Source organism: Corvus kubaryi, unplaced genomic scaffold (genome assembly GCF_017639235.1).
Source record: "Corvus kubaryi isolate FWS band 111438036 unplaced genomic scaffold, C.kubaryi_AGA036_p1.0 66, whole genome shotgun sequence".
NCBI classification, from domain to species: Eukaryota; Metazoa; Chordata; class Aves; order Passeriformes; family Corvidae; genus Corvus; species Corvus kubaryi.
Window position 1 is genome coordinate 3,504,482 of NW_024582054.1, and position 14,448 is coordinate 3,518,929.

The following is a 14,448-nucleotide window of genomic DNA, read 5'->3' on the forward strand; positions in this document are numbered from 1 at the left end:
AACAAGGGGGGAAGCGGGGGAGGGGAGGCGGCGGCGGGGGAAGGGGCGGCGGGGGAAGGAGCGGCGGGGAGCGGCGCGGGCGGCAGCATGAGGAGGAGAGGCAGCCGGGGGGGCAGCATGAGGTCGGTGGTGGGGTTCCTGTCCCAGCGGGGCTTGGAGGGGGACCCCCTGCTCACCCAAGACTTCCAGCGAAGACGCCTGCGGGGCTGCAGGAACCTCTACAAGAAGGACCTCCTGGGCCACTTCGGCTGTGTCAATGCCATTGAATTCTCCAACAATGGAGGCCAGTGGCTGGTCTCAGGTAAAGCGAACGCTCCCGTCCCTCGCCCCCTCCCGCCACCCCCTCCCCAGGAAGCATCTTCCTCCCCGGCCGCCTCCCCTGCGGCCCGGGGGAGGGGAGCCGCGGCAGCGCTGCTCAGAGCCGTTTCCCAAATCCACCGGTGCCCGGGAATGATGTTTTCTCAAGTAGGGATCTAAAATGGTTGACAGGTTTTGAATTCCACTATTATCGGGAGGGGAGCCCTGGACAAAGTTTTTACGAGAGTGTTTCCCAGGCGCTGGGGGTGGAAGCTAGGGGTGCCCTTTTATTTGGTGGCTCGCGTGTCTTTCCTCGTAAAAGGGGATTTTCTTATTTTGGGGGGGACGACGACGGAGAAGAAGCCGCCCCCCGGCGCGCATTGTGGGCACCGGGTGACATTTGTCAGCGCCGTGCCCCGGGCCGGGGGTCAGCGATCGCTGCCGGGGGCGGGCGGCGGGCCCGAGTTTGACCGGGGGGGCTGCAGTGCCGCTCGGCATCGGGCGGGAACCGGATCGGTTTAATCGAGGGACTGGTCACTTTGAGGCCACCCCCACCCCATCTTCTTTTGGGGGAGGGGAGTGGGGTTTTGTTTTGTTCCTCCTCCCTCTCCTTGCAGGGCGCGTTTGTGGAAGAGGGGCATATATTTGTGGTGATGGTTTTTGGCATCAGGTCCCCTCTGTTGCCTGCCCGGGGCTGAGGGAGCCATAGGGGTGGGGGATGCTGTCAGGTAGGAGGGAAGCGAGGGCTTGACATCAGCTGCGACACCGAGGACGGGGAAAGGCTCTGCACCCCCAGCCAGGGAGGGGCTGCGGGGCTCGGCGGCCGGCTGCCCGCCTCCCCCCACCCCAGTAGCGCTTGGCGCAGGTGCCTCTTCCTGCTTCCCCGCCTCCGGGCTCCGAGGGGCGGCAGGGGAAGGAGGCAACTTGAGGCCGGGGCCTGGCCGGGCGCTGCAGGCCGCGGTCTCCTCGGGCGGCTCTTAGCGACAGGCCGGGGAATCGCGGGCCGATCCCGCCCGCGGCGCCCCAGGAGCTCGGGCACTGAGGGGTCACGGCGCTCTTCTCCCGCCGAGCCCTGGGACCCCGCGCTCCTCTGCGAGGGGGCAGAGACCTTCGAGCGGTGGGGAGGGGGCTGCCGGCTCCGGAGGAACCGCTCGTATCGCGCCGCCCCGGGCAGGGCCGGGCCGCCGAGCGCGGTGTCCATTGCAGGCCGCGGTCGGGGGGCGTAGTATCCCGGCCACCCCTCGCCCCCGGGGAAAGCAGGCTGGAGGGAGCCGCCCCCATTCCGTCGCTCTCCCATGGCTGAGGCTGCCGACTGGTCCCTCCCCAGGGGCCGTGCAGCAGCCAGAAAGGCCCGTTCCTCGTCATGTGGGGCAGCTGCCCTCGGGGGAGTCGCAGAGGTCCTTGGCACAAGGCCGTGGCAGCTTTGTGGAGAGTGGTCTCCGCTTGCCAGGAGGGTGCTGGCCTGGTTACTAACCGAGGGCCTCGGTTTTGCCTGTCCGCCTTGTAAATAGCGACAGAGGCTACTGAGGAATGTGACGGGGACATGGCTGAGCGGACACTTTACTGCCTTGCAGTGGTGTCTGGGAAGAGGTGAACTGTATCATACGATGGTATCAGTACTAACTTCAAAGGCTATTCAATAAAAAGTTTTTATGACTCGTTACTTTTAAGCAAGGGCAGACTAGAAACCCTGTATAAACTTAAAGTGGAAGCTGATACACTGAAACCTTCCTAAATTCAACATTCTTACCCGAAGAAACTTACAGGCCTATGTCCAATGATTTCTGTAGTAAGTGTCCATGAAGGATCTCAGTGTTACTGTTAGGGATTCTTTTATCTTTATGCACATGCAACTTCTGAGATATGCATCCACTTATCTCGTGAATATATGTGTGTATTCATACATACATATATATGTATATAAACATGAGTGTATATGGGAAGGGAATGCTGATTCACCTATTCTAAAGTTCCCATTTGTGCCAGTTGTCATGCTGGTTTCTACTGGTCCTTCTCCAGTAGAAAGCAGAGCAATGTATTTTTACTTTTAAAGTGCTACAGAGAGCTCAAGTGTATTTGTTGTTTCTTTTTTATTTTCCGTAATAAGTGATGGGAACACCATCAGTATTTTCTTTTCTTCTTGCTCAACATCAATGTACTTACCTATGTTGACATCCATTCTTTAGGCAGAGGCATAAACAGTCCAGGGCTGGAAAGGATGTTTAAAAATTAATTTTGTCCAAACTGCCTGAACCAAGGTAGGTGCAGTGAGAGAATGAAAGCAGAATTCACATCTAGTGGATATCTAAAAAAGGGTATGTAAAAGGAAGGCTTTCAAGCAATGTCGGTTTTCAATTTCCTAACTTCTCATAAAGCATCAGAATGTTCAAAGAGGATAAGCTTTTCCTCCATATGTAGTACATAAATGCTACTAGAGTTCTACCCTCCTAAAAAAAAAAAAAAAAAAAAAAAAAAATTACATGTGCTAGCAGTACACAAATTTGGGATAACCAAGAACAGGTTACCTTAAGTCTGACCTTCTACTGATGCCCTGAGAAAATGAAGAGCTCTAATTATGGTAACATTCTTTTTAAAAACTTTTGTGTTATCCATGAGCATAATATCTAGAATGCTTTATCTGCCATAGCAACAGCTATGTTGTTTTGTGCTTTGTGCTTCAGTCAAGAACAAGAAATTAAAAGTCCAAAGATTTATGGATACTCTGTTAAGTTTCACACCATTATAAGACTAAACTTCATTAAAATTACACTCAAAGCACTCCTTTTTAAGTCCATACTTGATCTTGAAGCTCTGAGGAGTAGCAACAGCAGGAAGAAAAGCAATGAGGAAAGGTAAAGGAAGGGTGTAAACTGTCTCTACTCTGAAGTTTTGTAGAAGAGTTGCTTCAAAAGACTTACAAATGCAGGTAAAGCCTTAGAATTGGTGGTATGAGAGTCTCTCTTCCCTCAAAATGGTCAGCATACAGAAGTAAGGATGAGATGTTGGATGCTTCCAACTGCACTTGTAGCAGCTAAGAGAGTTAACATATTGGAGCGCATGAAAAGGGAGAGTGTAAGCGGTCTTTTCAGTTGTTCAGTCTTAATATGTGTATTCTTAACCTAGAGAAGGCTGCTTTGGCTGAGTGACTTGTTAACAACTTAGACCTTGTTAGAGCTGTTTTAAGTACAGCTGATACAGTGCATTCATAGCAGCTATACCAATGCCATTGAAATAGTAGCCTGCATCCAAGTTAGTGCTGTTCTCATCACTTGGCTGGAATGCTTTCCTTAGGTATGTGTCCTGTTTTTTTTTTTTAAATGTGTCTCACAGAAGGAAGTCTGTGAGGCTAATGATTACTGTTTCAGTAAACAATTCAAACTGCTTAAACAGGGCTTATACTGCAGTTAAAGATAATTTTCCTGTTACGATTTTGGAGAGAACTTTGGTGTAGACAAGCCTCAGCAGGCCCTCTGAAAGGATGTTTGAAACTTTTTGGTATCTTAACTTCTTTAAATCTTGTATTGGAAAGTACATGTTTAATAGTCTTTATTTTTGTTCTTAACCATATTTCAAAGTAAAAAAGTTGAGGTCCACAAATTGAGTTGGGGGCCAGTCTGCACCTGTGTGAAACTCAAGTGTCACTTTATAGAGGGGCAGAAAGAGAGAGGTTAATGTTTTGGGACAGGAGTGCTAGAAGAAGGGACTGACATAAGGACAAGAATTTTAAAAAATTTAAATAATTGGAAGGAGGAGGTGGACACTGAGGAGAAGGTGCAGTGTGACAACTAGAAAAAAACTACCTGTCGAATGACACAAGGGAAGAGGAAAGCTTAACATATAAAAAATGTGTAAGTGGGTTGAAATTGGTTAAAACTTGCTTCTGGATAGAGTTGAAAGATTTTATTGGGGAAAATGTGTCTTTGCAACACTTTATGTACTAGATAGTGTTTTTTTCTTTAAACAGTTTGAGAAACACATGACTGTCCATGCATGGAAATTAAAATCACCATGCAATGGTATGCAACTAACTTCTTCCTTCACATTGCCCAGCATCTCCTGCAATTTGACTTCTTAAAAATCAGCTTTACTTGGTCTGTGTAATAGTCTTTCTCCCATCCTTAGGTTTGGTGGATATGTTTTCCTGTTTGTTTATTTGACTGTCCTTTTTCATGCCTGCTATCTTTTACAAACATGAGTATCTTTATCAGAACCTCCCACTTTTTTTTTTGCATACTTTAAACTGCACTTTCAAGATAACTTCTGGAAAGTACTGTAATCAGTGGCTTATTTAATCCATGCCAGTGTTCTTTTTCTCTTGGCTTTTTTTTTCCCTCCTACCAGATAATGCAAAAATTAATAGCTGGTCTATGATCCTAAATCTGTGAGGATGCAAGAAACTGTTGGAAATTTATCTGTCATTTAGTTGTTATGTAAATCTGAAGGAACATGAGCCTAAAACAGGGGAATGAGGTGACTTTAGCAAAGCTTGTGGAGTATTACCTCTGAATAAGGGGATTGTGTATCAAGTATGTTTTAAGGAGGGACACTTTGATCTTAGTGTCTTTGTATCAAGCAGAATTCTGTGTGAGGAGGGATATTAGGTTCAGTTACTACATCATGTTTTAATTAATGTCTGAGAAATTATAAAATTTCTCAGGAAAGATGGGATAAGGCAGCAGTAATTTCAGGGGGTAGGAGTTGAAGTTCAAGTTAATTAAGATATATTACACAGGAAAAAATGTCATGTGTTTTGATAGGGACAAGTGCAACCTACAGCATGTGAATAAAAATGGTTGTCTCTACAAATACACCTTGGAGACTAGACCATAGTCATGTAGAAAAGGATCCAAATGCATAAATATCACAACACAAATATTGTCAGACATGACAAAGCATGTGAAGTAAATCTGCTGTGGTTCTGTTGGGGCCTCAAATGGAGTGCTGTGCTCAATTTTGGGCACTGTGTTTTGAGAAAGATGTGCCCAAACTGAGAAAATTCAGAAGAGGGGGCATGAAGAATGATCAGAGGCCTACAAGGTTGAAACAGTGAAAGAAAGGGGTCAATTTAGTCTACAGAAAGAACAGCTGAGTAGAAATGCAAGTCTTGAGCTGCATAAAGGTGTTTTTAATTATTATTACATGAAGTTGTAAACTCTTTTTTGTCTACTGGGAATAGGACAAAGAAATGGTCTCAAATTATAGGAAGAAAGATTTTAGGATGCTGTTTGATCTTGCACTTTCCCTTTATCCTGTAACTCATTCACTTATTTCTCTTCATTGTTTGCACTGTGGCATTTTCGTAATTTAAAGTCTGAAACTGGTATGATGGAAGAATCTGATCAGGGGGATGGAATAGGTAGGGACAGGCTGTTTGTCTGTCAGTTGATTTTGTGTCAGGTCAACTTCTTTAACTTACCCCCTGCCTGAATGGCCACTGAATCCAATGGAAAGGAAAATAGCAGGAGCACAGGGCAAGGGGAGTGGGATTATATGTAATGCCAAGATGCACCCTCAGGCTTGATATAATGGGGTAATCTGCCTAACAGCAAGGATAATGAAGAACTGAAATAGGCTGCCTAAGGAGGGTATGAAATCTACCTCAGCAGTGGTTTTTTTTAAGAGCAAACTAGAGACTTATCTTCTGGGAATAATTCTGACAGAGTCTGGTCTTTCGCCTTTGGCCAGGGCCAACTAAATGATCAACTTCTTGAAATACCATCCAATCCTGCTTTCTGTGATTCATGCAATTTCTGGAGTAGACACAAGCAATAAAACTAATCTTTAATGTTATGATTTAGAAGTATTGCCCACTTGCCATGTAGGTTCTTTAGCAAATGGACCTGGTATATGGGAGGTAAAGGGGAGTAGTGGTCTTGAGCTTTGTCCACAATCAGCAAGGTTAATGCACTTTAAAACTGCAGTTTTTCAATCCTGAATGGTATGATTTTGAAGTGCTTCTGTTAGTACACAGGAGCTCAAGTGTGTTTCGTGAGCTATGCACATAATGTTTGTAATAGATTTGCTTTTCACGTGGGTATGTTCTGGCCCCCTTCAAATTATTTTGGGTTTAGAAGGAAGAGACTTCTCTTCCTGTCTCTCTTTGATTTTGATTGTAGAAGCAGGTTTGACCCTGCTCCTGGAATGAGCACTGGAGTACTTGACTAATTAGATCTTTTAAAATGTGGTTCCTTTCTGAAAAGTAACTGTAGAATGGCATTGTGTAGTTCTTAGCTGGGTCACACAAACTTTTACTTTTCAAATTGTCAGTCATACAGTTCTAAACAGAATCTGCAAAATAAGATGAAAATAAAGCTATTTCCTCATTGTAGATGCCAAACTTATTGGTTTTGACACCATGGACTGAAAAATTACAAATTCTCTGTGGATCTTTAATTTCCAGAAAATCCACATGTGGAGCCTTGTTGACTAAGGTATTTTCATATGAAGCCATATATCCAGGTTTTGCAGATATGTAGTAAACCGGTTGCTGTTGGTATATGCTCTATATTATGTTAAGAATGTGGCTTCTGCCTCAGTTGTTGTAGAATTGATGTACATGCACAATAAATTCACCGTAAACTGAAAGCATTTTAATTAATCTTCATTTGGCGATGTACTGCACGTAACAAATGCTATGGACCTGAAGTTTCCTGTAATTCTCAGACTTGTAACTCATGCTGCATAATGTGTATGCAGTTTGTGTCTGATGAATCATAGTTCCTTTCTACAAAGCATAAAAACTATATATTCACATTTTCTTTGCTTTCTCCTTGTATACCTGTCCATACACGTGTACCTCCCTCCTTTCTTCCCTCTTATGGAAAGAGTCAGGTTTGGGTAATGGAGATTGTGGATTTGCACCTTTCCTGGTTTCAGGCACTTAAGATTTACCTTTTCTTGGGTATTATTTGCCTGTGACTTAACACTTCTTGTTCTCTTGTGTGAGGATGTAGGGACTGCTGACGTGTCTTGTTTCCCACAAATCCTCTGTGGTCCAACACACTGGGTAACTTTTTCTTTCTGGTGGAACTGGCCTTAAGTCAGAAGTATTTCTAGAATAGCTGAATTGGAATTAGAAGGGAACATACTTCCAACACAGTTAATGTTATTATTTTGTTGAACTTTTATGTCTCAGTGGGGTATGAGAGAAATAAAACTGAGGAATGAACAGATGTAGAAGTTCTCAAAGAAAAAGATGTACATGAGAATAGATAGATGGAGAAGGGACAGCATTGCATAAATGTGAGGAGCATTTAAAAGCTTCTAGGATGTGGAATGTGCCACCATCAAAGTTTCATGGAGATCTAGGTGTCTGGGAAGAGGGAGACATTTGCATCCAACAGGAAAAGTAGTTTCCAAGGTGGAGGAAAACAGGCACCAAGGTATAGGAATTGATAAAAGAGAAGGTAGCGGCAACTTTTCACACTAACAATTTTCTGCACAGGTTGCAATTTATCCTACTCCTACCATACTGTATGTGTGCTGGGAACCACAGTAATGTTTGTTTTCTGTGGATGTCTTAATTATTTTACTTGCATCTGGACAGTGGTTGGTGGAAATGATTATTATGAGTTTACTCTTAAAGTGAGACACCTAGACAGCTGTGCTGTTAGGAGGATGTGTAGACTTACTGCAGTGGTTTTGAAAATTGGTTTGCTATGGTAACAAATAACAACAATATGTTACTATATTTTGCCCTGAAATGTCTTTTAGGGAGGGCAATAAATGAAGTATGATAGAAGCAATGTGGGTGTTCACCTGTGTTAAATGTTGCTTAAATTGTTTTTCAGGTGGTGATAACATTATGACATGGCTGTTGGCAGCTTTGGGAAGTAGACACATTTAGTGTGACAATTACTTCCTAAGCTTAACTTGAATAATGTGGTCGTATGTTTTGAGACTCATGTATTTCTATGTCTCCTTATTACAAGCTCATCTGCAATCACTAGAGTGCAAATGCAACTTTCTCTCCTATTTCTGGACAGAAAGGAGTGTAAGTTCCCATCAGTTTAGTTGACCATAAATTACCGTGAGATTTTGGATCCATCAGATTTGACTCATTCTCAGTAGTTATCAAATGCATCACAAATCTTTGTATCATGTAATCTCGTTCGATGTGCTAAGTACAAAATCAGGAGGAGGAATACACAGTTTCATGGAGCATGGGTAATCATAACATGCTGCTGTACTGTCTATCAAAGTGTCATAAAATCTTTTAGGAGACTCAAAGGCTGAGAGACTATTTACTTGTAGGATGTTTGACATAACCCAGTTCCATGGGAAAACTCCTTAATAGCAACATATGATGTGAAAAGTTTCAAGAAATCTGATTAACAGCAGTAATGAAATCTATTTATCATTTACCTTTTCTGTAAGTAAACAGCAGCCCAAGTAATTTTGGTTTCTTTTTTCCTCTTTTTGATGCCTTTGTCCTCTGGATAGCAGCTCAAAAGGCTCTGAGTTTAGGGTTTTGGTTGTGCAAAGAATCAGTAAAATGTTCTAACTGTAATCAGCATGTTTCTAGTGTCACATTTCACTTGTGATGCCATTCTCTTCCATTTGTTATTAAAGACAGATACCAAAAATATTTTGAGTCTGACTTGAAGAAACCTTATTCAGATTTTACAGGCATTCAAAATTGCTGTTGAATGCTGACCAATACAATAGTATCTTGATTAATTTTTTTTCCTAATAAATAATAACTTAATGCAATTGAAGCGTGAAAAGTCTAGTATTTATTATATATATAACTGTTTGCCAGAAAGAGAAGGAGGCACTTAAATATATTTATGTATAGAGTTCTGAACTGAGAGCTGCATGTAGGCAAGCAATTAGGAGTGCAGCAAGATGTAAAGCAAGCGAGTTGAACTTCCTTTCTCAGGTACTCCCTTTGTCAGGACTTCACCTCAGAAATGTCTGTCTTAACCTTTACAGATCTAGAAGCTTGACATAACTGTGCATCCTGAAGACTTCTGAATGCTTCAGTAAAATCTTTTTATGGCCACCTGTCAGTCCTGAGCCAACCTGTGCTATGAAGGCTTAGGAAAGACTGCTGGAGGAAATATAGTTGTCAGTGAAAGGGGGGAAAAGTTCGTATTTTATGAATAACATAAGCAATGCTGGCAACAAGGAGCTGGTGTAGAAGCATTTTGCCAACATGCGTATGTGAATTACTTCGGCATGTAATTCATCTACAGCTTTCCATGGAGTTTTACATAGAAGTAAATTTCTGAGTCTCCAGGTTGCTATAGGTTGTCACTATGTGTTGGCAGAATGGCAGCTGTTTAATTCAAACTTTTCCTGCTGATTGCTCTGTTTTCATTAGTTTTAGTTGAATACCTGACTGCATGACATCTTAATGTAAATGTGTGTCTATATATCCAAAAAGGCATACATTTTTTATGCTAATTAAGGTTTTAGCAAAGCTTTTTATGAATAGCTGCAGAATTAAATAATTTGTCTGTAATCAACTTACACATGGCTCTGGCAGTAATGCACATTTCCTTTATTTCTTCTAGGAGGCGATGACCGCCGGGTCTTACTTTGGCATATGGAAGAAGCCATCCACTCAAGAGTCAAACCAGTTCAGCTGAAAGGGGAGCATCACTCTAACATCTTCTGCCTAGCTTTCAACAGTGGCAATACAAAAGTGTTCTCTGGAGGTAAGGAAGGAAGAGCACCCTGATTTCACCTGAATATGTATTGTGAATGCCTTGGAGTAGAAGCCATGAGTGAGATCCTGCCCCACATGAGATCTGGAAGGTGTTCTTAATCAGCAATTGGAATTTATTTGGGAACAGGGAATCCTTTAACTAGCACAACATTTTAAATTTTGCCGTTTTTTTTCCAAACCCCGGTGTAAGCACATCGTGTCTCAAGCTATCGCGAGAATCCTGGGTCCAGTCTGCCCCTACTTGTGCTAAGGACTATGGAAAACATTGTCTTTGGTATTCCCTCTTAGCTGTACCAGACCCTGCATTCTCTCTGGCACTCAAGCCTTATGCTTGAAAATCTTTGCTGCTACTGTCTGATTTCAATGCAACCTTAGATGGCTCATGAAGGACTATTGCCATCTATTGGTGGATCATGTTTTCTTAGACCCCGTTTCAGTTCTTACTAGGTAAGCCTCTGCCTTTTAGAACTTGTTGGCACGTTGGGCTCTGATAACCCTTTTTGCTCTCATCTCTTTTTAATATAAATCTACTTTTTAATAGAAAGTTTAATTCGGTCTTAAAACTAAGGTAAGGAAAGTGGACATATACTTGTTCTGGGGTAATAATTTCTGTAATTTAGGTCCATTTCACCACTTGATTTTTAAGGTATTGAGATAGGGAGGAAAATTGAATTGAGAAGAAAAAGGCACAAGAATGTCAATGCAGTCAAGTGTCATTTTCTGCTGTACTTCATTTCCACTATCTGACATGGTCATAAAATGGATGAGAATTTGTATCTTTCATCAATATGTCCATTAACATACAGCTAGACTTACTTTAGGGTACTATGAGACTACTTGGTCAAAGTCCTTCATTGCCTTTTTGAACCAAGACTTGTGAACTGCCAATCAGTGCTAGAGATTGATTCTGAGTTCATGTGTATGGTGGAAGCTTCCCGTCCTTCAGTGTTGTGTTAAAATTATAATATCGCTTTTAAAAAAAAGACATGACAAAGCTTAAGATGGTGTCAGATTTCAAGGATGAAATTATTCAGATATACTTCTCAGGTGGAATAAACCCCTAGACTGCCAAACAGTGATGCCTATCTTCTTATTCTGGGGACTGCTGTTTGTTTTATGAGAAAGACAGCAGTACACGCTGTCTTCAAATGAATATATCTGCACAAGTGATTCCAGTGGAATTTTGGGCCAGAGTCTCTTTTACTTTAGTTTGAATTCAGACAAATGGAACCTTACATGAATATTCAAGGAATGAAGTGTGCCAAGTCTTGCTGGACCAGATGGAATGGTATTTTCTCATGTCCAACTCAGCCCTCTGTCCATTGGGCTTTGCTGTCAGAGGCTGCTGTTTTCACAGGAAAGGCAGAAGAGTGGTCTGATTGTACCTTGCTACTGAAGTTAACACCTGCATTTAAAGATTTATATAATTGATTATGGCGGATTTTTTGCTAAGATGCCAGGTTAGAGGAGCTGTGACAGCTGATGCACAGAGAAACTGGCCGTTCTCATATCTTTTTCCTCCTCCAGTTTGCATAAAAACACTGTGACTCTGCCAGAAATTATTTCCATTGGAGGAGTCAGGAACTCTTTCAGCTGTTCCATCAAGATTCAGTGAGCTCATCTGCAAGGGCTGTGAGTCTGGCTCTTGGATCCCTTGTAACGAGTCATTTTGCTGCATGGCCTAGATGTACCATCCGTTTTATCTCTGTTGGTAAAATGGGGATAGCTATATTTATTCACTCAATGATGTTCTGGGAGATTCTTAAAAAGTCTGAAAGAACTGTGGGTCGTAGGAACTACTGGTTGTCACACAGACACCCACACCCACACCTGAGTTTGGAGTGGTATTTAAATCATAGAAGATTGGAATACTTTAAAAAACCCCAAAATTAAAAATTAGAATATGGAAACTAGCACAGGTCACACAGAGCTCAATTTATTCTGTTAATAAATGACTGCCAACGACTAATGACTTAGGATCTGATGACCTTTCCCTAAAGCAACTCTTGATAACAGAGGAGAAGGGATTTTCCACTTCAGTACAGATTGGATTGCATCCAAGGAATTTCAGAGCTCTTTGCTTTGAAGGAGCAAGCACCCCATGGAGCTGTTACAAAAATGGAAGGCAGGAACTGAGTGGACAGTGTTTTGCATGTAGTCTCTGGAGAAAAAAACTGTCCCAAAAAGTTCCCATCCCTGAAGAACATTTTTGCCCTTCTCTGTCCACACACACTGAGTGTAGAGCAGCATTTGAAATGCAAGGTCCCTTCCTAGTAAACTGCATGGACTTTTTTTTCTTTGCACTTAATGTTAGGTATATGAAAAGCTGAAATAAACCTACAGGAAATTGAATTTGTTCTTTTAGGGCTTATATGACAGATATGGGTTTTAGGCCACCTTAACTGTGCTCCCCTGTATGTGCTCTGCAGTATTTCACCCTTACAAGTATAGTAACTGAAGGGAATGGCAGATCCTTCCTGTCTTTCTGATGGTTGTAACTGCAGTTATCAAAACAAGAGAGATTATAAATGACACAGTTGTGTACACAATTATGACCCAGTTAGTCTCAATGAAGAATGAACTCTCCAGTGTTAAAGCAAGAACACTGTAAGTGGGAACCCCCCTGGGTTGAACAGCAGTGATGTTTTCTGCAGGGATGGATCCTCACCAGAAGCAACCAGTTTGTGGTTAGATTTTTGTCACTACTTTCTCCTCCCACACACAGAACAGAGGAAAACAGTGGTTATTCCACTTTCCCTTCATTCTTTCTTTCCCATTCTGAAGCTTGTGATGGAAGGGAATTTGATCCCATGATGACTAGATGCCTGAAACCAGGCAACTGGAATGATTGTGTTCATACTGGATGGAGACTGAAGAGCCAGGACTGTCTGCTGGAGGAAATTTTGTCATTGGAGAAACTAGGCTGCATTTTTCACTACATAGGCACTAGAGTAGTTTTACTAAGTATAAACAGTGTAATAATGTATAATGGGCAGTTCCAAATACAATTAATTACCAAAGGACACTTACGCTTAAATGACTTGTTTATTGTACCATGGAAAAGATGAGCTACTGCAGTAATCTAAGGCTGGCACGATTTTACTAGGAGCCTGGGCAAAGAGCAAGTGGTTGTAGAAATTCTCACACCTCACTAGTCAAAGGGAAACTTTCTCATACTTCTCTGTTGAAACAGAATACAACTGAAATATGTATGGGATAAATGAAAACTGAGTCAACTGAACATTTAAGAATCATAACATGAAATCTTGCTCCTTCTGAACCTGTCTTTAGTGTGCACTAGGAAAGCTTCACAACTCTACATCACAGCTACTAAGATATACAGAGCATAAAAATATGACTTTGCAGGCTTTCTGATTTGCGTTTGTTTGTTTGTTTTTCTGAATTACATATAAAAGTGTGTGTGTCCTTAAATATTTCTAAAGAGGAGGTGCCAAATTTAGGTAATAAAATATTCAGTACAGGGACTCAAAAAATAATCTGTTGTTGCTTGAAAAACTCTGCATGAGCTACTGGAATTCCTTAGAGTCTGTGACCCTGTTAGCCTGCACACATGTGGTTAGTTTCCATTGTATTCAATGGAGTGATCAAAGAAAAGTGACATGATTGTCTGGTTACTTAGTTTGGTTTTTGTTAATATAGAAGAAATTACATTGGCTGTCTCATTCATGCCTTCTCAATGGTTGCAAAACCCTGAATGCTGACAGTGTTAGCTGGCAGCATTTGATCTGGGAGCCGTGTGCACTTCATTTATGACATCTCTTTTCACCATCCACGATCTTTTTATGGAGCGTCCTTTGAGCAGGAAGAAAGATGTATTCTCATGAGAGTTAAAAGTGTTTTGCTGCTTCATGTTATAGTCTTTATTGCAAATGTCCCAAAACTCAAGCTCAAACTGAACAAAGAATGATTAGTAGCATATTTAAATAAAATTATTTGTTGAGCAGTGGCAGATGAAACTGCTGGTACATTTGGTAATGACTGGCAATATCACATGGAGCCTTTCATATAACTGAGCAGAGGGTAACCAAGTAGCAGCTGAGCTGGTCTAGTCTTCTTGGTTTCAATATTGGTTTTGAAATTGCAAATTTTTTTTAAGAAGGTGGTTTGGGGTTCTTTTCACTATAATGCTTTTTAACCGCTAGAGCATGGTGTTAATTGCTTATATTTCTCTTTTTAGGCAATGATGAACAAGTTATACTCCATGATGTTGAAAGGTAAATACCCAGTTTGTGTTTCAACTGCTTCAAGAACTCCTTTGATGTCAACTCACTGGAGGCATTTTCTGTTTTAAATTAATGGTTTAGGAGAAGAACAGTGCTTTAATACTGAAATTTGCTTTTTATTTATCTAAATTCATAACTGGAATGAAGTATTCCCCATCACCCCATTTTCTTTTCAGCACTTGGGTTCTGTATTATTTTGACCTTAGTAAAGAGAATGATTTTTAAATATATATG

General features: G+C 41.7%; 1 protein-coding gene across 2 annotated transcripts in view; it reads left to right on the forward strand.

Moving 5' to 3' along the window:
* The first annotated feature begins 59 nt into the window (after window positions 1–59).
* The window catches only part of DCAF5 (DDB1 and CUL4 associated factor 5), a 70,907-nt gene continuing 56,518 nt past the window's right edge, over window positions 60–14,448 (forward strand). The window contains exons 1-3 of one of the 2 annotated variants that reach the window (XM_042047492.1): window positions 60–301; window positions 9,816–9,959; window positions 14,169–14,205. In XM_042047492.1, the coding sequence (XP_041903426.1) occupies window positions 88–301; window positions 9,816–9,959; window positions 14,169–14,205 (395 nt within the window). In that variant the 5' untranslated portion in view covers window positions 60–87. Of the gene's footprint in view, window positions 302–410; window positions 466–9,815; window positions 9,960–14,168; window positions 14,206–14,448 lie in introns of those variants that run through there. The other variant, XM_042047493.1, reaches the window with a different exon arrangement.